General features: G+C 40.1%; 1 protein-coding gene across 1 annotated transcript in view; it reads left to right on the top strand.

The window, feature by feature from the left end:
* Window positions 1-211: 211 nt before the first annotated feature.
* LOC308707773 (b(0,+)-type amino acid transporter 1) overlaps window positions 212-23,019 on the top strand; it is a gene marked incomplete at both ends in the record, with an annotated part of 84,144 nt that continues 61,336 nt past the window's right edge. The window contains 4 exon segments of the mRNA XM_081394431.1: window positions 212-469; window positions 473-922; window positions 1,178-1,311; window positions 1,494-1,623. Coding sequence (XP_081250557.1) covers window positions 212-469; window positions 473-922; window positions 1,178-1,311; window positions 1,494-1,623 — 972 coding nt within the window.

Raw genomic sequence — 23,019 nt, 5'->3', positions numbered from 1 at the left:
AGATTGCAGAGGTTACACAATGTTATTTATCAGGCAGCATATATATATTTGTAAATCAAATGTATTGTGAAGCCATGAGACCTTTAGCTGCCAGTGTAGTTAATATTAAACTAGAACTTTGATCTTGTTGAAGCATTTCTATTTCTTCATTTCATCATCTTCAGAATCAGAGATCTGGAACACGACAGTTTTCATTTTACGTTTCAGTACAATGAAAACTGTAGAAAATGAAAGGCTCACTCTAAGACGGGAGTTGGGGCTCACCAGTGCTGTATCTTTGGTTGCAGGCATCATGATAGGTTCAGGAATTTTTATGTCTCCACAGTTTGTACTGGTGTACGTTGGGAGTTCAGGGGCAAGCTTGATCGTCTGGGCAGCGTGTGGTATAGTATGTATGTGTACTGCTTTGTCATATGCTGAGATGGGCACCATTATCAGAGAATCAGGGGGCGACTATATCTATATACTGTGAATTTATCGACCTTGTCCTGCATTTTTTGTGGCCTTTGCAACCATGTTTCTGATTAAGCCATTTGGGATTATAGCTGGTTCTCTGAGCTTCGCTAAGTATGCTGTGGCACCATTTTACACAGGCTGTACACCACCCATTCTGTTGGTAAAGTTTATTGCAGCAGCATGTGTCTTGGTGGTTGCAACTATCAACATGCTAAATGTACGTTTTACTATGGCTACTCAGGTGGTCTTTATGGTGGCCAAATTTGTAGGTCTATTGATAATAGTTATTGGAGGTATAGCATCACTTGTACAGGGAAACTATGGAAGCCTCTGCAATCTAGAAAGTGCCTTTGCAGACACAAAGCTTGGCATTAGTACCGTTGGAATGGCACTATATCAGTGCCTGTGGTCATATTCCGGGTGGTACAACATAAACAATGTTACAGAGGAGGTGAAAAGACCGGAGGTGAGATTAACTGAGTGATTATTGATGTCACTATTGATGTGATGTAACTGAGTGACTATAATTGAGTGATTTAGTCTTCTGCAATGTCATGATTTTGACAGTATTGACATACCAGAAGAAATGAAGTAATAAAGTCAAGTAAGATCATTTCATTACATGATTACGGTGATAAATGCAGATTTGTCACATAAAACTGCTAAATTTTATGATTTATCACTATAATAACCTCATTTATAAAGTGATTTTGTCTTTCAGGTGAACTTGCCAAGGGCACTGATGATTGCTGTTCCCATGGTAACAATTCTATACCTACTAGTCAATGTCAGTTATCTGGTTGTTATGACAACCACGGAGATGATATCATCCAGCGCAGTAGCTGTCACATGGGGGTAAGGTTCTGAGTGCTACACAATATATCTGTTTAGATATTATAATTGAGTGATTTAGTGTGATGTAGTCAATCCTATAAAATGCTATAGTGTATTAATATTTTACATGATCTTGATATTCATGTTGGGACAAGTATTTTTGTTTTATGATGTGTATGCATTTATTTGTTTTTTTGTGAAAGGAATAAAGTATTAGGAGGGTGGGGCTGGGTGATGTCCGTTGCTGCAGCACTCTCAGCCTTTGGTTCTCTGAATGGATCTTTTTTCAGTGGAGGACGAGTGTGTTACGTAGCAGCAAGAGAGGGACACATGGTAAGAAAAATTGCCTTTGAAATAACTGAAAACAAAATGGGAATCAAATCAGTAGTTTGAGTGTAATGCAGAATTTGTAAATCACACTTTATATTATATTTCAATAACCACAAATATTAGGGTGGTTTCAGGAAAAGTGGGACAAATAAGCTTTGATTATTGATAAATTGCCTTTTAATCAAGTCAAGTCAAGTCACCTTCATTTATTTAGCGCTTTTTACAATATAAATTGTTTCAAAGCAGCAGCTCTAGAATAAAGTTATCGTCCAGCTAAAGTTAGTTTTGACTGATTCACTTCCGTTGCAAAGATCATTAGTTATTAACTTAGGGGACGCTAACACAACACCGTTCTAACAGAAAACCCTTAATGCACTCCGGCCTGCTCATTTGCACAACAACAACAGTGCCTGGTGGCTCGAGAACGTAAACCTTGAAATAGGTTCCAAGATGCAAACATTGAACATTTTTGAAAAACGCTATCATCTCTGCATAAACTTCAAAAACGTGAATCTGTGAAAACGCTGACGCCGTGCACACGCGTATTACGTATTTAGTCTATAGGTATGCGTTCAAACACAAAGTGTGCACAGGCATGTAGTTCCCTTTCGAAAGGGAACTCGCACTGCATCGATTGATGCTTTGGGGAACGTTTCAGGCATGACAGGTGCCTGAAATTAGAAATCACGGCAATCCTATTAACCATCGACAGCCCATGAATCATTACTGTGCGACCTGGGAGTATATAAGGGTGCCTTGCAACATAACATTCACCTTTTTCATCTTCAGGGACTGTTCTGTCTGTAAGCGCTTTGAAAATCAAAGGTAATTATGAAATGCACTGAGAACATTTACATTACATTTACATTTAGTCATTAAGCAGACGCTTTTGTCCAAAGCAACTTACAATTTAGGAATAAATTAAGCGAGTCACCGTGAAGAAGCAAAAACAACGCAAGAAGTGCTCAAAATACGAAGTTCAGGCGTTGTTCAGAGGCATAAGCCCAGGCATAAGCCCGATAAGGGAGGATTAAAGGAAAAGAATTTTTTTTTTATTATTTTTTTTTATTACAAGTGCTCACAGAAGAGATGGGTTTTCAGCTGTCTTTTGAATGTTGTCAGGGATTCTGCATTCTGGATGAGGGTGGGGAGAGCATTCCACCAGCATGGAACCGTGAATGAGAATGTTCTGGATAGTGATTTTGTTACTCTCTGTGATGGAACCACGAGCCGTCACTCGTTGACCGATCGCAGGATTCTGGTAGGGACGTAGACTCGTAGGAGCGAGTGAAAGTAGGAGGGAGCTGAGCCTGTGGTAGATCTGTAAGCAAGCGTCAATGCCTTGAACTTGATGCGACTCCCGCAAGAAGAGGAATCTGAGGGAGGTGATCCAACACAAACGCAAACAGCGTCGGTGATGGATCACCTCCCCTGAGTGCTTAATATATCTTAGCCCTCTCCTCTCTTCCACAACTCCCCAGGCGCTTCTGGCCCTCACCAGAAGCTGCGCTTCTCGTCCGGTGTGCGACCCCCTTTAGCCCTTAGGCTATTAGCCACTTCAGGGTAGAGTAGTTTGTCTCCTCTCTTAAAAATATAATAATATTTTTTTACTGGAGAGTATATAGATTCTTTCTAGAGACTTTCTTGTCCTGAGTACATCGCTCCCTTTAGCTCGGTTTGATTTTTCATACAGGCTGAGCGTTTTTTGCAGCCTCTCATATGAAAATAATAATAATATTTTTATCTTGAAGCTGGTGCTCCACCGACCACTGAGGTATATCTATGCTTATAGGCTGGCCCTCACTTAGCATTCCTATATGACAGCCTCCTCCCATGGTAGGGAGTCGCTCGGCCAAGGCATTTGGGGGTAAGAAGAGTAATGCAGGCTGGTGCAGAGGCATGATTGATAAAGACCTATGGTTAGGCCTTCAATAAGGCCTCCCCAGTACAACGGGTCTTTTTGAGCAGGTTTAGGCCATCTTTCGCTCTGCGAAGAGATCGTTTTTTGTTTGCCAGACCCCGCCGTACAGAGCTAGCATATGGACTTGGGCCTCCAGAGTAGGCTCCACTTATTGCTCAAGCGATGGGTTGAAGGTGGTTGGCTTGCAAGCAAGCCCCACTCCCCTAGGCTGGGCGCAGGAAAATTCCTGTCACCTCTAGAGCCACTGGCAGGCCTGCACCCTGTTAAAATTCTCAGGGGCAGGTGGTTGGCACTCCCCTGTCGATACAAGGTAGTTATGAGTGCTCCACTTTCAGCTCTGTATCATTCTACCTCACACCACTATGGCTCGGGTCAAGGGGAAAATTCTAACCTTCACTTAATTTTGGTTTTCGAAGTACGCTCCCTTGAAGCCAGAGCATTGCCATGAGCTGATGCCCATGCGTATAGTTGGTAGGCCCCTGCCTCCATTGAGGCAGGGTGGCTGAAGACCTTTGAATATAATTTCATTATTTAATATTATGTATCTGTATTATTATTCTTTATTAGTATTATTATCTTATGAAGTTTAAAATGCATGAGTTAGACTATAGATTGCATGGACACGTGTGTTTAAGGAATATATTTTAGACACAAGGAGGGTAGCTGGGAGGATTATGTATTCTGCTTAAAGGTATGTGTAAAATGCAATGTTCAATTAGCAGAGAGTTCCAATGATGATGATACTTCAAATGTGACCAGTTGGTATGCTCTTTGCAAGAAAATGAATGCTTCAACTGATGCAAATTTACCATTTGTATACCACTAATATACACTAAGAAATAGTTTCTTAATGTGGAAAGTGGATTGTACCATTAGCATATACGTTCCATCTTTAAACAATGTTTTTCTACCTTACAAGGAAGTCGAAAGTCGCTCAGTTGTGTATTTAAGCTCAATCCTTACTGTACTACGGCAGAGAAACACGGAAAAGACCTGGCATGAATATAACATCTTCTCAGAGTTTCTCTCCTGACATATAAGAATAAAGATATTTCTTGGCAAGATAACTGGTGTCCGGTCCTGTGAATCAAATAATAATGGGGAAAAGGCTTTATTCCAAGTCTACAGTGGCGTATGTTGTACTCCCCTTGCTTAAATGGTGTTGTTGTGTTTTTGCTGAGTACACTGCCATGGGCAATGTGGTTAAGTACCAGGATACTGTAGGTTCTGTGTAAACAGTTTATCTGCCAACGAAGGCTGCGCTGTCAAGTAGTAGGCCTCAGCAGGCCACCTTGACGGGCAGCCCCCAAAAAGGGCTCCTTAGGCCAGCTTGCCTCAGGTGGTTGGCCTTAGTAGTTCAGGCAGTAGACTTTAACAGGCCTCCTCGGAAGAGAGTCCCAGTGTTGTGGGACATTATAGCTGCGACCAGGTAGCCAGACTCAAGAGGCCTCCTGTGGGTGGCCCCAATATTTTTGTTGGTGTAGTACGGTTACCAACAGTGTTGTGTTTGTAGTAGAATAGACTTGCTTTCAGCTAGTAGACCCCCCAGCAGTATGCACTGGCGTGCATCAGGCCGAGTAGGCCTCTCAAATTCTCATATGAGTTTCCGAGTGACAGGGTACACAGCCAGCAGTGTTGACGGCCAGGCACTGGCCTTAGCAGGCTTGGCTGTTAAATTCACTGGCCAATCAGACAATTGGCTTCAGTGGGGCTCTCTGGCGAGCCCCGATCATGATCAGCCAAATAAGATTTGCCACTGTATGGTTGGCCGTTTAGGCCTCCCAGAAGGCAAACCCCCAACAGCGTGGGTAATTTTTGCCAGCTAGTTAGACCACTGTCAGGCGGTTGGCCTTATCAGGCCACCATGAAGCTCAGTCCCCAACCTTACTGGTCCATGACAGTCAGTTTCTTACCTAAGAAAACTTTTAGGCAGCCAGCCTTGACAGGTTGCTCCGAGACTGAGCCCCAGGACTGGGCAGCTGGCCTTAGCAGGCCACTCTGGGACTGGCCTCCCTGTAAGTGGTTTCCCAGCGATACTGGTTTCTGGCAGCTAGTGGCCACTTGCTATCAGTTCAGCTGGCCTTAGCAGGCAACTTCTGAAGGCGAACTTGCACCCTAAGCACGACTAAAGTGTTCACTTTCTACTGGTTCCCTCCCGAAACCTCTCGTTTATCTAGTCTACAGCCTGGTTTGCCTACCAGGCAGGCCTTGCACTCCCCTCACTGAGGGTCATTATGAGTATTTGGCCTCCTGAGTCTGGTCAAATGGTCGTAGGCCTCTTGCGAGGCCTCCCAGTTAGATCAGCCCTTGGGCCTTTTCAGGCCTCCTCAGTGCTTTGAAACATAAGCGCTGGGTAGATCTGTGGATTGAGCAGAGAAACTCCCCTCGCTAGCAAGAGTTATAAGCGCTATGCTGAGTCATGCTTTTTTTCACATTCAAAGATGTGTTTTTAGTCTAGATTTGAACTGACAGAATGTGTCTGCTTCCCGGACAATGTTAGGAAGACTGTTCCAAAGTTTAGGTGGTAAATAGGAAAAGGATCTACCGCCAGCAGTCTATTTTGATATTCTAGGTATTATCAACTGGCCAGAATTTTGAGATTGCAATAGACGTGAAGGACTATAATGCGTTAAGAGCTTGCTGAAGTACTGGGGAGCTAAACCATTTAGTGCTTTGTAAGTAATCAGCAATATTTAAAAATGTATACAATGTTTAATAGGGAGCCAATACAGTATTGACAGAACCAGGCTAATATGGTCCCACTTCCTGGTTCTGGTAAGAACTCTAGCTGCTGCGTTTTGGACCAGCTGTAGTTTGTTTATTATGACTGCAGGGCAAACACCCATAAGAGCATTACAATAATCTAGCCTTGAGGTCATGAACGCATGAACTAACTGTTCCGCATTTTTCATTGAAAGCAAATGTCGTAATTTAGATATATTTTTAAGATGGAAGAATGCAGTTTTACAGACTGGTAGAAACTCACTACGAAGAACGGAGTGAGTTCTTCTCTGCACAGCAGAGAGAGTGGCTCTAACTACAGACTGCTGGACAGCTTTAACAGCTGAGTGCTACATCACCATCACCTGCCACTACATCACTACATCAATTTTAAATTATCAAAATTTATAAGGAAAGACAAGTATTTTGTTTAGGCTTGGCTTGTAGGGAATTCCAAACCTGCGTATATTCTAACGCACATAACTATAGAACCCATTCTAAATGCGCATGTGACCGCCATCAGCGTTTCTCACAGGTTCGCGTTTAAAGTCTGTGTAGAGAGAATGGTGTCGTCTTAGCGGCCCCTAATTTAATAACAAATGATCATTGCGACGGAACCAAATCAATTAAAACTAACTTTAGATGGAAATAACTTAACTCTGCTGTAAAGCCGAAACAATCTCTGTTACCTTAAATTATACGCTTATCTCTGTAAAGCTGCTTTGAGACAATCTACATTGTTAAAAGCGCTATATAAATGAAGATGACTTGACTTGACAGTGATGACTGGCAAATGAACTCAGCGGTCCTGCTCACAGAAAGCCTGCCAGGCCGGACCACCTCGCTGAGAAAATTAATGGAGCTGTAGAACAGTGGGGACTTGAAGGCCGAGTTATTGCATGCGTTCATGACAACGCGGCCAATAGTGTTGCTGCCAACAGTCCCACCAGAGTGCCCTGGATTTCCGTTGCCTGCTTTACACACACCCCCCAGTTGGCCATAAATGATGGATTTGCATTGTATCTATATCGGGTAATATCAGCGGCTAGTAAACTTGTTAGCCACTTTAATCACAGCACTTCAGCAACCAAAGCGCTGCAAAAGAAACAGGAGCAAATGAGCCTCGCAACTCACCGGCTCACCCAGTCGTGTAAAACACGGTGGACCTCCGTGTGCGAGATGTTTGATCGGCTGGTGGAGCAGCGGTGGGCTGTTGTTGCTGTGCTGTCGGACTGAACTGTGGCCAAGCTTCAAGATGCCAGGATCCTGGAGTTGAAGGATGAGTACTGGCAGCTGATGGAGGACACACAGCTTGTGTTGTCAGCACTTAAATGTGCTACCACGGTTATGTCTGCAGAGAAAGACGTCTCCATCTCGAACACTTATCCCGTCACCTTCGGCCTCATCAATATCCACCCCATGCGCAGTGAAGGAGACAGGCCCAGACTCATCGAATTCAAGACAAAAGTGCGTTCCTCCCTCATCAAGGGAATGAATGTAAGCTAAACTTTTTATCTTAGTTTACATGATATACCTAATTGCAGGCTTACTTTCCTGTTATCTGCGTTGTGTTACCTATTTAGATTTAAGCTATAAGCCCCGCGAAGAATAAAACAGTTACTCCATAAAACTTTTAATTTTAATATTTATTTTATTCATAAAATAAACACCAGCAACAAAAAATATAACATTATAAGTATAACACATTTATTCCTCCGCCAAGCAATGTAGTTCCAAAGAGGTTTTTTAAGCAACACATGCAGCAAAAAAGCATCATAAACGGCATTTGCGCAGTAATACTAATGTAATGCGGTCACGGGTGTATGTTTGTTGAGTAATTTACAACGGCTTCGAATGCTCAACCAATCAAAATCAAAGACTGGAACTATCCGTTTTATAAACAGCATTTTTTCTGATTATTGATTCCCCATCATATACTTATACAGGTTCAGTCTGGTGAGTTTGTGTCATTCGCCCCCATGATCTCATCAATGCTGGAGCTGGAGAAAAAATGAATTTTAATATCAAAATATTAATGATTAATCGATAGTCGATCGTTAATTCTCCTGACGATCGACTAAGAAAATTTAATCGAATGCCCATCCCTAATTGGTATCAAAGAGCACACCCAGGTTCCTAACCTTATCTCATGGAACCAAGGTTATGTGAGTAATCGAGACGTTCCCTTTCGAAACGTTTACTCGTATTGCGTCTTTTGCGGTAGGTCTAGGGCAGTGGTTCCCAAAGTGGGGGTCGCTGGACCCCGCCGCAGGAGTCGCAAGATGATTTCTATAAAAAAAAGTGGAAAAAATATATAGGCTCTATATATTTTTGTTGCAATTAATTTAACCCTTTCGCACGTACGATCACACGTGATCAGTCTAGGCTGGTCCCTGGAGCGTACAATCACACCGATGTGATTAGAACGGTCAGTGCATGACATAAAATTCAAATGTGCTCTCGCGCGATGGCTGGCGCTGAGCCAGAGACAGGCGTGCTCAGAGCTGTCATATATCACAACTTTTCAGTGTTTTCAACCACATAAAGTTTATTTTAGGTTTCAGACATATAAGTACTAAAAAAAAACAATACATTTAGAGTTTGTAAAATACACACTGATGTTAAAGGAAGAGGCAATAATAATCCTTTCCATTATAATTAGACACGTTTTATTCATATCAGATACACATTGTGTAAGTAACTTTAAAGTTTACTCTATTCTTCTTCCAGTTCAACAGCCACTTACTTTTATGTATTTCGAGAGAAGTGGATGAATTCACGCGTTGTAAATCCAACAGATCCGATTCTCTGAACTGCGTCTGCGGCACAAACTAAGATGACGGCGCCCATCGCGCATACAGCTCAACTAACGCGATCGTTATAAAGGTGTTTAAACAACAAAACACTTCCACTGCATATATTTGACAATCGGAATATCAGATATTTCATGCCATATCTAACAAATGTGTGAATATTTTGAATAAAAAAGGAAAATGACATAAAAGCAGATCATCATTCATTCAGCACTGTTATTGCTGCGATGTCACGTGACAAGCAATGACGCGTCACCACGGAAACCATAAAGTGACACATTCTAAATTACGGTCGCCTTGAAATTAAATCGATTTGCTGTACTTTTCACTATGCCTTGGCTTGAGGACAGCTTTGAAGTCATTATTCCCATATTTGAGGCAGGAAGCGCTGACGGAGAGCACTTGCAGGTTGCCCACTCGCTTGACCAATGCTAATGTTAGCAGTAGTGTGGCCTTACGCAAAAGTGGCCAGAGCTCGGCCAACTGTAGAGGCTCGATGGGGGGCCTTTGAGAACCCTAAGGACCGTAGATAGATCCCAAGAGGGTACGGTAAGAGGACGAGCCGGGTTAAGCCTCCTTGCCCCTTTCAGGAAGCGGACGACCAGGTCGCTTCTAACCAGAGAGGGAGGTCCTTAAGGTCCCGTTGAGGGGCTACACATGGAGGGCCCACATGTTGCCTCGGGAATGCCAGATTGTCCCAGTCGCTTGGGTTTGAACAGAGGCTGCAACTTGAGTCCACCTTGGTGGTTTATGTAGGACACTACCGCTGTGTTGTCCGACCGAACTAAGACGTGATGTCCTATTAGGTTATATAACTTTATAATAGTATCAATCTTGCAAGTAAAGAAATTCATAAAGTCATTACTGCTGTGCTTGGAAACATCTGAAGTTGAAGCTTTATTTCTTGTTAATTTAGCCACTGTATCAAATAAATACCTAGGGTTGTGTTTGTTTTCTTCTAATAGGGTTGAAAAATAAGCAGATCTAGTAGTTTTTAAGGCTTTTCTGTACACAGTGACACTGTCCTTCCACAAAATGCGAAATACCTCCAGTTTTATTCGCTTCCAGCTGCACTCCGTTTTTCGGGCTGCCTTCTTTAGGGCATGAGTGTTGTTATACCATGGCGTCTGACAGTTTTACTTAATCTTCTTTAAGCGCAAAGGAGTTACTAAGTCTAAAATGCTGGAAAAGAGAGTGTCAATAGTTTTTTCAGTGTTGCATGATCCTTCATGCTGGATCATGCTAATCGATTGCTCCTGTCTGCCTTGTTGCTGCTGCTGAGTTGGCTTGTGTCTGTAAGCTTTGTATATCTTTCTGTTTTGAATCATTATTTACTATCATTCCTTGTTGTTTATATTGCTAAATATACAGTGGGGAGAACAAGTATTTGATACACTGCCGATTTTGCAGGTTTTCCCACTTACAAAGCATGTAGAAGTCTGTAATTTTTATCATAGGTACTCTTCAACTGTGAGTGACGGAATCTAAAACAAAAATCCAGAAAATCACATTGTATGATTTTTAAGTAATTATTTTGCATTTTATTGCATGACATAAGTATTTGATACATCAAAAAAGCAGAACTTAATATTTGGTACAGAAACCTTTGTTTGCAATTACAGAGATCATATGTTTCCTGTAGTTCTTGACCAGGTTTGTACACACTGCAGCAGGGATTTTGGCCCACTCCTCCATACAGACCCTCTCCAGATCCTTCAGGTTTCGGGGCTGTCACTGGGCAATATGGACTTTCAACTCCCTCCAAAGATTTTCTATTGGGTTCAGGTCTGGAGACTGGCAGGCCACTCCAGGACCTTGAGATGTTTCTTACAGAGCCACTCCTTAGTTGCCCTGGCTGTGTGTTTCGGGTCATTGTCATGCTGAAAGACCCAGCCACGACCCATCTTCAGTGCTCTAACTTAGGGAAGGAGGTTGTTGGCCAAGATCTCGCGATACATGGCCCCATCCATCCTCCCCTCAATACGGTGCAGTTGTCCTGTCCCCTTTGCAGAAAAGCATCCCCAAAGAATGATGTTTCCACCTCCATGCTTCACGGTTGGGATGGTGTTCTTGGGGTTGTTCCTCCAAACACGCTGAGTGGAGTTTAGACCAAAAAGCTCTATTTTTGTCTCATCAGACCACATGACCTTCTCCAATTCCTCCTCTGGATCATCCAGATGGTCGTTGGCAAACTTCAGATGGGCCTGGACCTGTGCTGGCTTGAGCAGGGGGACCTTGCGTGCGCTGCAGGATTTTAATCCATGATGATGTAGTGTGTTACTAATGGTTTTCTTTGAGACTGTGGTCCCAGCTCTCTTCAGGTCATTGACCAGGTCCTACCGTGTAGTTCTGGGCTGATCCCTCACCTTCCTCATGATCATTGATGCCCCATGAGGTGAGATCTTGCATGGAGCCCCAGACCGAGGGAGATTGACCGTCATCTTGAACTTCTTCCATTTTCTAATACTTTCCTATTGTCCTGTAGCCCATCCCAGCCTTGTGCAGGTCTACAATTTTATCCCTAATGTCCTTACACAGCTCTTGGCCATTGTGGAGAGGTTGGAGTCTGTTTGATTGAGTGTGTGGACAGGTGTCTTTTATATAGGTAACAAGTTCAAACAGGTGCAGTTAATAAAGGTAATGAGTGGAGAACAGGAGGGCTTCTTAAAGAAAAACTAACAGGTCTGTGAGAGCCGGAATTCTTACTGGTTGGAAGGTGATCAAATACTTATGTCATGCAATAAAATGCAAATTAATTATTTAAAAATCATAGTCAAGTCAAGTCATCTTCATTTATATAGCGCTTTTAACAATGTAGATTGTTTCAAAGCAGCTTTACAGAGATAAACGTATAATTTAAGGTAACAGAGATTGTTTTGGCTTTATAGCGGTTCTTTAATAAAGTTATTTTCCAGCTAAAGTTAGTTTTGATTGATTCGCTTCCGTCGCAACGATCATTTGTTATTAAATTTGGGGCCGCTAAGACGACACCATTCTCTCTACATACTGTAGACTTTAAACGCGAACCTGTGAGAAACGCTGATGGCGGTCACATGCGCATTAAGAATTGGTTCTATAGTTATGTGCGTTTGAAAATATGTGCGCAAGTTTGGAATTCCCTACAAACCAAGTGTGATTGGTTTGAAGTGTGACATACAGTGTGATTTTCTGGATTTTTGTTTTAGATTCCGACTCTCACAGTTGAAGTGTACCTATGATAAAACTTACAGACCTCTACATGCTTTGTAAGTAGGAAAACCTGCAAAATCGGCAGTGTATCAAATACTTGTTCTCCCCACTGTAGCTTACTCAACATCACACATTAACCAGCCATCGCTAGCTTCAATCTAAATTGTTATTGCTAGCACAACACGCTAGTAATTCGCTAGCCTGTTAGCGTGCCATCCGTGCACTCTTTATTTATTTTTCTCTCGTGCACTCGCGCCTTTTACAAGTTCATCAAACCTTAGGTGAGTAGGATCAGTCAACAAACACGGTGAGTCATGTCATCTTCTCCTCTTATTGTCACTTGCACTTCATGTAACATGTATAGCATAGCCTTTTCTCCCAACACAGGCTTTACATGTGATAAATGCAGGGAGATAGTCAGGTTGGCGGAGAAGATTTCAGAGCTAGAGATGCGCATCCAAACTTTAATCGAGGTTAATTGTAAGAGTGCAAGGGCTTTAGATACTGTTTTGGATGCAACTAGCTTAGTGAACTCTGAACATTGTTCGGTTCCGGCTGAAATAGAGCCCGTGCAGCAGGGCAATTGGGTGATGTTGAGGTGTTGTAGTTGCGGGACAAAATACTGCTCTTCCGTTCCGGTTACCATAACAAATAGCTTTTCTCCACTCAGTGAAACACCTACTGTGAATCCTGTTGAATGTGCCCTAGTTATTGGCGATTCTATTACACGGAACGTGAAAATAGAGACACCAGCCACCATAGTCACATGTTTGCAGGGAGCCAGAGCGCCTGACATCAAAGCAAATTTAAAAGTGCTGGCTAATGCTAATCGTAAATTCTCTAAGATTATTATTCACGTCGGCCCTAATGATGTTTGATTCCGCCAGTCGGAGATCACCAAAATTAACATTAAAGAGGTGTTTGAACTCGCAAGTACGATGTCAGGCACTGTAATTTGCTCTGGCCCCCTTCCTTTTCACAGGAGTGATGAGATACTTAGTAGATTGTCCTCACTCAATGGCTGGCTGTCTAAGTGGTGTCCGCAAAATAATATAGAATTCATAGACAATTGGAAAAGTTTTTGGGGCAGACCTGACCTGTTGAAAAGGGATGGTATTCATCCCTCCTGGGATGGTGCTGCTCTTCTCTCTAGTAATATGGCACATAGTCTTAGAGCTCAAACATGAATTGGGGCTCAGGTCAGGAAGCAGACAGACTGGCTAAACCGATCGTCTGCCAGCCGTCTCACGTCACCAAGGTCAGATAAAACCCATCACATAGAGCCTCTTTCACCTAGATATCATCATATAGAGACTGTGTCTGTTCCCCGAATTAGGAAATACAAAAAACTTCCAAACCCATCTAAGGTTCAACAAATAAAAAACAGATATAATACAAATGAGCAAATGATAAAACTTGGGTTGCTGAATATTCAATCCCTTACTCCAAAAGCACTTATTGTTAATGAAATGATTACAGACTATAACCTAGATGTGCTGTGTTTGACAGAAACCTGGCTAAAACCAAACGATTACATTACTTTAAATGAGTCCACCCCACAAGATTACGGTTATTAACATGAACCTCGTCTGAAAGGCAAAGGGGGACGTGTTACTGTAATTTATAGTAATATTTTCAAAATTACTAAGAAGTCTAGTTTCAGATATAAGTATTTTGAAGTGTTGGTGCTTAATTTAACTATGTAGTGTAAATGATAAATCATGTTTGAGATTTGGTCTCAAACTGATATACAGGTCACCAGGGCACCATATAGACTTTATCAAAGAATTTGCTGATTTTCTATCAGAGTTAGTAATGGCTGCAGATAAAGTCCTAATTGTTGGTGATTTTAATACATGATGATAATGAAAAAGATTCATTGGTAATAGAATTTAAAGACATTTTTAACTCTATTGGAGATAGACAACGTGTTAAGGACCTATTATTGTCGTAATCATACTCTAGATCTAATATTATCACACGGAATCAATGTTGATGCTTTTGAAATTCTGCAACAGAGTGATGACATCTCAGATCATTATCCAGTCTTGTGTAAACTTCATTTAGCCAAGGCTGCACAGCCAGCTCCATGTTACAAATATGTTAGACCTATCACTTCTGCCACTAAAGATTGCTTTATTAATAATCTTCCTGATCAGTTTCATCATCTCAGCATCCCAGATAGCTTAGAAGAACTCGATATTGCGACAGAAACTTTTAACAATCTCTTTTCCAGATCTTTAGAAAAGTTGCTCCGTTGCGCTTAAAGAAGATTAAAGGGTAACACTTTATAATAACTGCACGCTATTAATCATTAGTTAAGCATTAGTAAACAGTTAATTCATCATTTATAAAGCATTAATAGACATTAATAAATGCAGTTATAAATGCTGTATTCTTGATTTAAAAGCATATCTCTAATGTGTTTAATAATTGTATTTTCACACTTTATTAATGATCAATTTATCATTTCTAAATGAAGTACTGCATTATTTACAAACCAGTTATTTAGTAGTTGTCAGTGGTTCATAAGCTCACTTAGAAAGTGTAAGTAAATGATTAATAAACTATTTAAATGTACATTCATACATCTTATTATTCAGACATATAGTAATAGTTACTAAGTGTGTTAATAAATGCTTTATTAACATGTATTTCTACTGTAATCCAGTGTTAATCCAGTTAGTTATAAAGCATTTATTAGTGGTCAGTTAACTATTTTTGTGAGCTCATCTAAAGTGAGGACTATTTATGCCTTGTAAAGCATTTACAAAGGAGATTTAAAGGCTGTTATATATTGTTATGTTCTGTATCACCGTGTTGTGTTTGTTTCCTTTTTTTCTGTTTAGAAGATAAATGAGCCTTTAAATCTCCTTTGTAGATGCTTTACAAAGCATAAATAGTCCTCACTTTAGATGAGCTCACAAAAATAGTTAAATGACCACTACTAAATGCTTTATAACTACCTGAATTTACTACATTTACTTACACTTTCTAAGTGATGAAGAAAAAAGGAATCGCCGGTGCAGCACAGATGTTTACTTATTAATTAATTTATTTAAGGTGCATAACAATGACTAACGTTTCGATGTAAAGTTACATCTTCATCAGAGTCCTTGGAGAGAATGGGTAGTGAAGCCCTTAATGAGGATCATCAACAAGTGTGATTGTGCGTAAAGGGGGCGTTGGCCACCCAAAAAATACACCCATCTAAACCAAGGTGCCACACTCACAAATCAGTCATTAAAGGGCAAGTGCCCGCACACAGGTCAGAAAAGATTAAAAACAATGTAAATAAGTAACAAGCATAAATGTTCACAATACAATGGGAATAAAAGTATATTCATCTTACATACTGAATTTTAATATGCTTAAATGTTTAGAGAAAGCATGTTAAGCTAAATTCTTCATTTAGACCTAGAGGTTCTAAAGTGTTAAGTGTATGTATCCAAAACGCTTCCCTGCATAGGAGTTTATTGATAATATCACCACCTCTGGGTGGGGGTGTGATTTTCTCAATTCCCCAAAACTTCAATGATGCTGGGGAACCATGATTGGCCTGCTTATAGTGCCTCGCCATGGCATATGTTAAGTTCTGGGTACGAATTGCTGTTTTGTGTTCAGCTATCCTTAGTTTAAGTTGACGTTTTGTTTGACCTATGTACACCAGTCCACAGGGACACTTTAGAAGGTATACTACGTGAGTACTGTTACAATTGATATATGAAGAAATCGAATATTTCTTACCGGTGCGGGGATGTGAAAAATCTTTAGTATTGGTCGAATTGGAGCATTGCGCACAATTGCCACATTTATAGAAACCCAGGGACGGGTTGGGGAGCCAAGTAGTTGAGGGTGGGATAGTCATATCTGAGTGGACCAATCGGTCGCGAATGTTACGGGCGCGTCTGAATATGAACCTAGGCAGCTCAGCGCAGATGTCTTTAAGTGTCGGATCACTGTTAAGAACATGCCAATGCTTGCGAATAATATTTTTTATTCTTCCTGCTGCTGAAGTGTAGCTAGTGAAAAAAAATACTTTAGATGTCGTGTGTGGCTTAGGTTTTTTCTTTAACAATGAGGCACGGTCTGTATTTAGAGCCCTATCCCACGTTTTAGTAATGTCAGATTTATCATAACCTCGTTGTCCGAAAAGACGCGCTAGATGGGCTGCTTTTGACATTAATTCACTTGTGGTACTACTATTTCTTCTGACTCGCAGGAACTGGCCCACTGGTATATTGCGAACCAGATGAGGTGAGTGATTGCTATCTGCTCTTAACAGGGTGTTCCTGCTGAGAGGTTTGCGGTAGATAGTGGATTGTAGGATATTATTAGCATGGTAAGGTCTAAGAAATCAATGGACTGCTTGTTAAATTCCATAGTAAAAGACAAATAATCTGTAGTTGAATTTACATAAGTCAAAAAATGATTTAACTCATTGGGTGTGCCCTTCCATATTAATAGAACATCGTCTATGTATCTGCGCCAGAGTGATATTTTAGAATGGAACGGGTTCTTTTCAGTATTCTGTACATATTTTTTCTTGGCTCCCCAGCCCACCCCTGGGTTTCTATAAATGTGGCAATTGTGCGCAATGCTCAAATTCGACCAATACTAAAGATTTTTCACATCCTCGCACCGGTAAGAAATATTCGATTTCCTCATTTATCAATTGTAACAGTACTCATGTAGTATACCTTCTAAAGTGTCCCTGTGGACTGGTGTACATAGGTCAAACAAAACGTCAACTGAAACTAAGGATAGCTGAACACAAAACAGCAATTCGTACCCAGAACTTAACATATGCCATGGCGAGGCACTATAAGCAGGTAGAGATGCACCGATTACAATTTTCTAGGCCGATTCTGATTTTCGATTTTTCATTGAGTTTGACCTGCCGATACCGATTTTAGCCGATTCCGATTAAATTTTTTTCTAACCACTTTACAGAACACACAAATATTTATTTTCGATCTTTTCTTTTACCCTTTCACGCGTAAGTTTAAAATATTCTAACTGACACCCCCACCCCCTGAGTGAGTTTTTTTCAAGGCGAACATTCCCTTTAATGTTTCCATGGCGACACGTCACGCAATACACTGCAGCCACAATAATACTGTATGACAGATGTGTCGCTTTTATTTCGCTTTTCCTTTTTTATTCAAAATATTCACAAACTGTCATCAACTAGCCTATCTGATATTCTGATTCTCAAATACGTGTAAGTGAGTGTGTTTGGTCGTTTAAAAACCTTTATAAATAATCTTGATCTACAACATGAGATGGGGGCTGCAATGTTGTCCTGTCAGTCGGATTTACAGCACGTGAATTCATCAGTTTCTCCCGAAATAAATGCAAGAAAGTGGCCGGTATAGAGTAAACTTTATAGTTAACTTACTTCCACTATGTTTGTCTGATATGAATAACACATGTCGGCAAATTATATTTGAATAGATTGTTTTTGCTGCTTCCACAGACATCAGTGTGTATTTTACAAACTCCAAATGTATTGTTTTACTCGTGCTTATTTGTATTTAAATATCTGAAACCTTAAATAAACATTATGAGGTTGACACTGCGATATATGACAGTGCTGAACCAAGCGGCAACATTCTAATCTGAAAAATGATGCCTACCCGGAAGTGCGAAAAACTGCAATACATCGAAAATCCACTAGGTCCCAAAAGGGAGCAAATGTCCATAGACCCCATGTTAAAATGTCCGTTTTCACAGCATAAATTTATGTTTTTACAGGTTGGTCCCATGGACTTTTATTGTATTTTTCGATAGCTGTGAGGGGGGTGAATTTTTTTCTAACTCGTTAGTTTAGATCGTATTTAGATATAAAATGTATGACAAATAAGGGCGTGGTTACGTTTGATTGACAGCTTGATTGACAGCTTAGGCTGCGCCAAGGAGAATGTCAACATAAGAAGCGCCATTTTTTAACACAGTTGAAATATAATACTACTGTTTCTGTATCATGAAATGTAGTTTTAAGAGTTTTTCAGGCGAGAATGTAGTTGTTTAAAGCTCAAATCCGTGGTTTATTGAAAGATTTATGAAAATTTTATCCAGTTGTGAGATCCAGCGATGACCGGGCGCTCGGTGCTCATGTACCCCGCCTGGAACAGCCTTTCCTCGGCTAGTCGTTCTGACGTTTGCCGCGGACTCTGGCGTCTCTGTAGTGGTTAAACATGAGATATAATTCGTCTTGTCTATATCTAATGGGCGATTTTTTTTGTCTCGTGAATCTATAATTTGTTCCCTGGGCAATCGTTTTGGCTGTGGGGAAGTTTCATAACTTTATAAGCTATTTAACTTTACCGTTGTATGGTTAGACTAGAGCGCTGACTTTGTATGTTTGACTGAATTGTTTGCTTTATTTGTATAGCTTCTTGTACCTTTTACTTATACTTTTATAATGGCTAATATTGATAACTGAAATTTAACAAAAAGAGACTGGGTTTAAATTTTAATACAATGAAGATGATCTGTAATGTTGTTTACTGCAAAATCTGTTGTTTAGTACAAATGCACATATTGCCTGGACCATATTAAAATGTTTAATATTTTTATAATATATTTAAAACGAAAAGAGGCAGGTTTGTGTTTTATATTTTGTTTTTTGTCTTATAATTAGGCAAACGTTATGTGCAGTGAATATAATCAATATGCGTTGCCTGAACCACATTTGTGTGGCTATAATGTACAATATACATTAAAATATACACAGAGATAACCGGAGTAGCAGAGCGAGCTGAGTGATGCGCGCTGCATCAGAAGGTGGGCGGGATTAGGATTTCCCAAGATTTTCCAAGATGGCGCCGCCCATACCCCCCATAAACGGCTTCAAAACCGTTCTTCAGAAAGTCTATGGGTGACGTCACAGACGCTTTGTCCATATTTTTTACAGTCTATGTGCTGAACGCGTCCGACTCTGGCTCAGCGCCAGCCAACACGCGAAAGCACAGTTTGAATCTGGCAGTTATGCGACGTCACTGAACATTCTAAATGTGGCACCGTACTCTCAGGGGCACAGAAATAAAAATCCCATATTCATTCGATTCACATGACATCACTGTAGCTTTGCGCCGCCATCTTTGCGACCGCGGCGGTCTCAGTAATGCCTGCAGTATGTTGTGCAGTTGGCTGCAACAACAGCCAAAAGAGGAACCCTGAACTGGTATTTTATTCTATACCAAAAGAAGAGAGAAGAGAGAATAATTTATTTAAAAGACTTGAAGTCTCATGTTGGTTTGTGGTTAATTATATTTCCATTATACTCTCAGTGGCCAACATTATAGACAGATATCGACAGATAATGTTTTGTCTTCATTTTATTGTTGGATCTGTTTAAATGCACTTTATCATGGCAAGTTAGTAAGATTTGTTTTGTTTTTTAATATAACTGTCTGTCTGTTAGTTAATACCTACCTAAATCTAATAAATATTTTTCTGAAGTTCATAAAGATATTGTCTTCGTCACATGCGCTTTAGATCTTATTTTGTGTAAGTAATGTTAACGTTAGCTCTGCAGACGATGCATAATCTCAGCCTTGAAATGCATATTAAAGGACTAGTTCTTCCAAAAATGATAATTCTGCCGTCATTTACTCACCTTCATGTGCAAATTTACTTTCCGTGGAAGACAAAGGGACATTTTTGAATATGTAGCCTAATGGAGACTCTTATTGTCGATGTAATGAAAGTGAATGAGTAACATTAGCCTACTGGGGGCTGTCACGCAAAAAATAATAATAATAAAAGACAAAAAAAAAAAAACATCACAAAAGTATCATAAAAGTGATCTAATACGACTTGTCCGTTATATTAATATTGTTATTTATTCATATGATAGCTTTATGTGACGAACAAACTGCAATTTAAGTCGTTATATTATAATCACTGAGCTTACCTCTTGATAGCTTTTAATCGCAGCTGAATCATTCAAAAAGATTAGACTCGAAAGATTCTTTCATTTCAATATTTGTGTGTATTAAACCTTCTCTCTGTAATTGAACATCTGTTCTTTCGGACAGATATGGCAGTCTTTTATGATATTCGGCTGATGTCTCTGGCTGTGCTGATGGACGGATTAGATAGATTCATTCATGCCAGCCGAACAGCTGCAGATTCATAGATTCATTCATGACATCGCCTCGACTCTCATGAACGCGCGCCATGAAGCTCTATGACTTAAGTATTTCTATATCATGAAAGTCCAATTGGGGCAAGCCTGGGGCAGATAATAATCGACTAAAGAAAACTGGGGGTAAAAAATAAGGATCGGAGCCTAAAATATAAATTTTCTCCAGGTATCTCTGTCTCTCTCTCTCATTCAAATGGACAGTTTGGGCGGCCATACCGGGCGAGTCGGTCGCAAATATGGCGGCGTTCTATTTGTAGTGACGTAGGTGGCATCTATGAATATGAGACCGGACCGCTCAAAAGGTTAATCATGCAGCGCCCGTGTGCATTTGACCAGCATAAAATCGGCATAATGTCAGATGTGAAAATTGGCCGATTCCGGTCACCAGCCGATCAATCGGTGCATTTCTATAAGCAGGCCAATCATAGTTCCCTTGCATCATTGAAGTTTTGGGGAATTGAGAAAATCATACCCCCACCCAGAGGTGGTGATATTATCAGTGTTGCCAACTATTTTCAAAGGAAAGTAGCTAACGCCTCCCCTAAAAGTTGCTAGATGATGTCATACATCGATTAGCATGTTCATGACGTCATCGTGGCGTACTTGCATTCTGCCTGCCTAATGTTTTTTCTCATTATAATCATGCTCACTTACTGTATTTTAATATAACATAATATAATATGATATATAATATAATATAATATAATGTAATATAGCCGAATGTCCAATAAAGCTGTTCTCATTTACTATATTTTTTTGTCAGACAATAGAACGAGTAGCTACTGAATGACTATTTTTTATATGTGCACAATTATCTGAATTGAGAGAGTTCGGGAACTGGGTGAACTAAAGCACTGTGATAGTGAGTATTACAAGTGATACGCACAAGAAAAGAAAGGAAAATAAAATGGTCAAACTAAATTCTTCAAATATAAAACAAAAGACAAGTGATAAGTCCGTGGAAACAACAATGTTCATTCAGGTATGTTAGCTGCCGTGCTGCTGCTCCTCTCTCAGCCATTCACTGAACAGGGTAGACGCAGAGAGAGGTGTGTGACGGCAAGGAGTTCAAGCAAACCTCGCGCTCGCAGGACTGTGCTGGCAACATTTGTAGGTTACTGAGGTTTGTCCAAAAAGTAGCTAGATTTGTCGCTAGTCGCTTTTTTGAAAAAATGTCTCGCTAAAGGGGTATATTATCAATAAACTTCTATGCAGGGAAGCGTTTTGGATACATACACTTAACACTTTAGAACCTCTAGGTCTAAATGAAGAAATTAGCTTAACATGCTTTCTCTAAACATTTAAGCATATTAAAATTCAGTATGTAAGATGAATATACTTTTATTCCCATTGTATTGTGAACATTTATGCTTGTTACTTATTTACATTGTTTTTAATCTTTTTTGACCTGTGTGCGGGCACTTGCCCTTTAATGACTGATTTGTAAGTGTGGCACCTTGGTTTAGATGGGTGTATTTTTAATGTTTTTAATCTTATTAATGTCTATTAATGCTTTATAAATGATGCATGAACTGTTTACTAATGCTTAACTAATGATTAATAGCGTGCAGTTATTATAAAGTATTACCGATTAAAGAAAATAGTCCAACGCCGTGGTGCAACGAGCACACTCAGGCCCTTAAAAGAGCAGCCAGAAAAATGGAGCGCAACTGGAAGAAAACAAAACTAAAGGTATTTCGCATTTCATGGAAGGAGAGCTCAATTGCATACAGAGAGGCCTTAAAAGCTGCTAAATCTGCTTATTTTTCAACCCTATTAGAAGAAAATAAACAATACCCTAGGTATTTATTTGAAACAGTGGCTAAACTTACGAAAAATAAAGCTTCAAGCCCAGAAGTTTGTAATAATATTAATATTAATGTAATAATAATATGGGGAAGGTTTCTCTGCGTATTACTTGTCTTTCCTTTGTCGCAACACAACAAGATTAAATGCAATATATTTTCTCATATGGATTGACTCGTTATTTCATCTGACTCCATAAATGAAAAAGATTTTAATGATGTCTGTGCATCATTAAACGTGAACGAATATTTGATTATTCTTTTAAACTCTGATTATATTTTACCCGCTTAGATCAGGAAACTATATCGCTTTGAGGTTCTCGCAAGGTCTACGGCACAGTTTCACCAGTCCCAATTATCAAAACAGAAGTAATTGGCTAAATATCTGGGATTTGCCGTATTCACACGTGCACAATCAAAGATATGTAAATAGCCCCCTTGGAGTACCCCCTCAGGAACTTAATTAAATCTTTTTACTTTAGTAAAGGTCTTGACCACCATTAAAAGACGTTAGTCGATCAACTTTACTTTTCTTAAAATGGCTTTGGCTTGGCCAAGCTCGTGGCATTCCACGTACACTTATCTAAAGTAATATTAAATTAGAACAGAGGTAATTAGATGCACCCAAATCTAGGTTGATCAAGTGTACTTGGATGCAGAGATGAGTTATTTTCCGTCTAGAATCAGCAAATGCTGTTTCATTTGCTGATTCTAGATGGAAAATAACTCGTCTCTGCATCCAAGTACACTTGAATTTGATACCAGATATTAGTCGCCACTAATCTGTCGCAAACT

This window comes from Scardinius erythrophthalmus, assembly GCF_964197995.2.
Source record: "Scardinius erythrophthalmus genome assembly, chromosome: 19".
Taxonomy (NCBI): domain Eukaryota; kingdom Metazoa; phylum Chordata; class Actinopteri; order Cypriniformes; family Leuciscidae; genus Scardinius; species Scardinius erythrophthalmus.
Note: the sequence above shows the minus strand (reverse complement) of the source record. Positions and strands in the feature narration are given on the sequence as shown.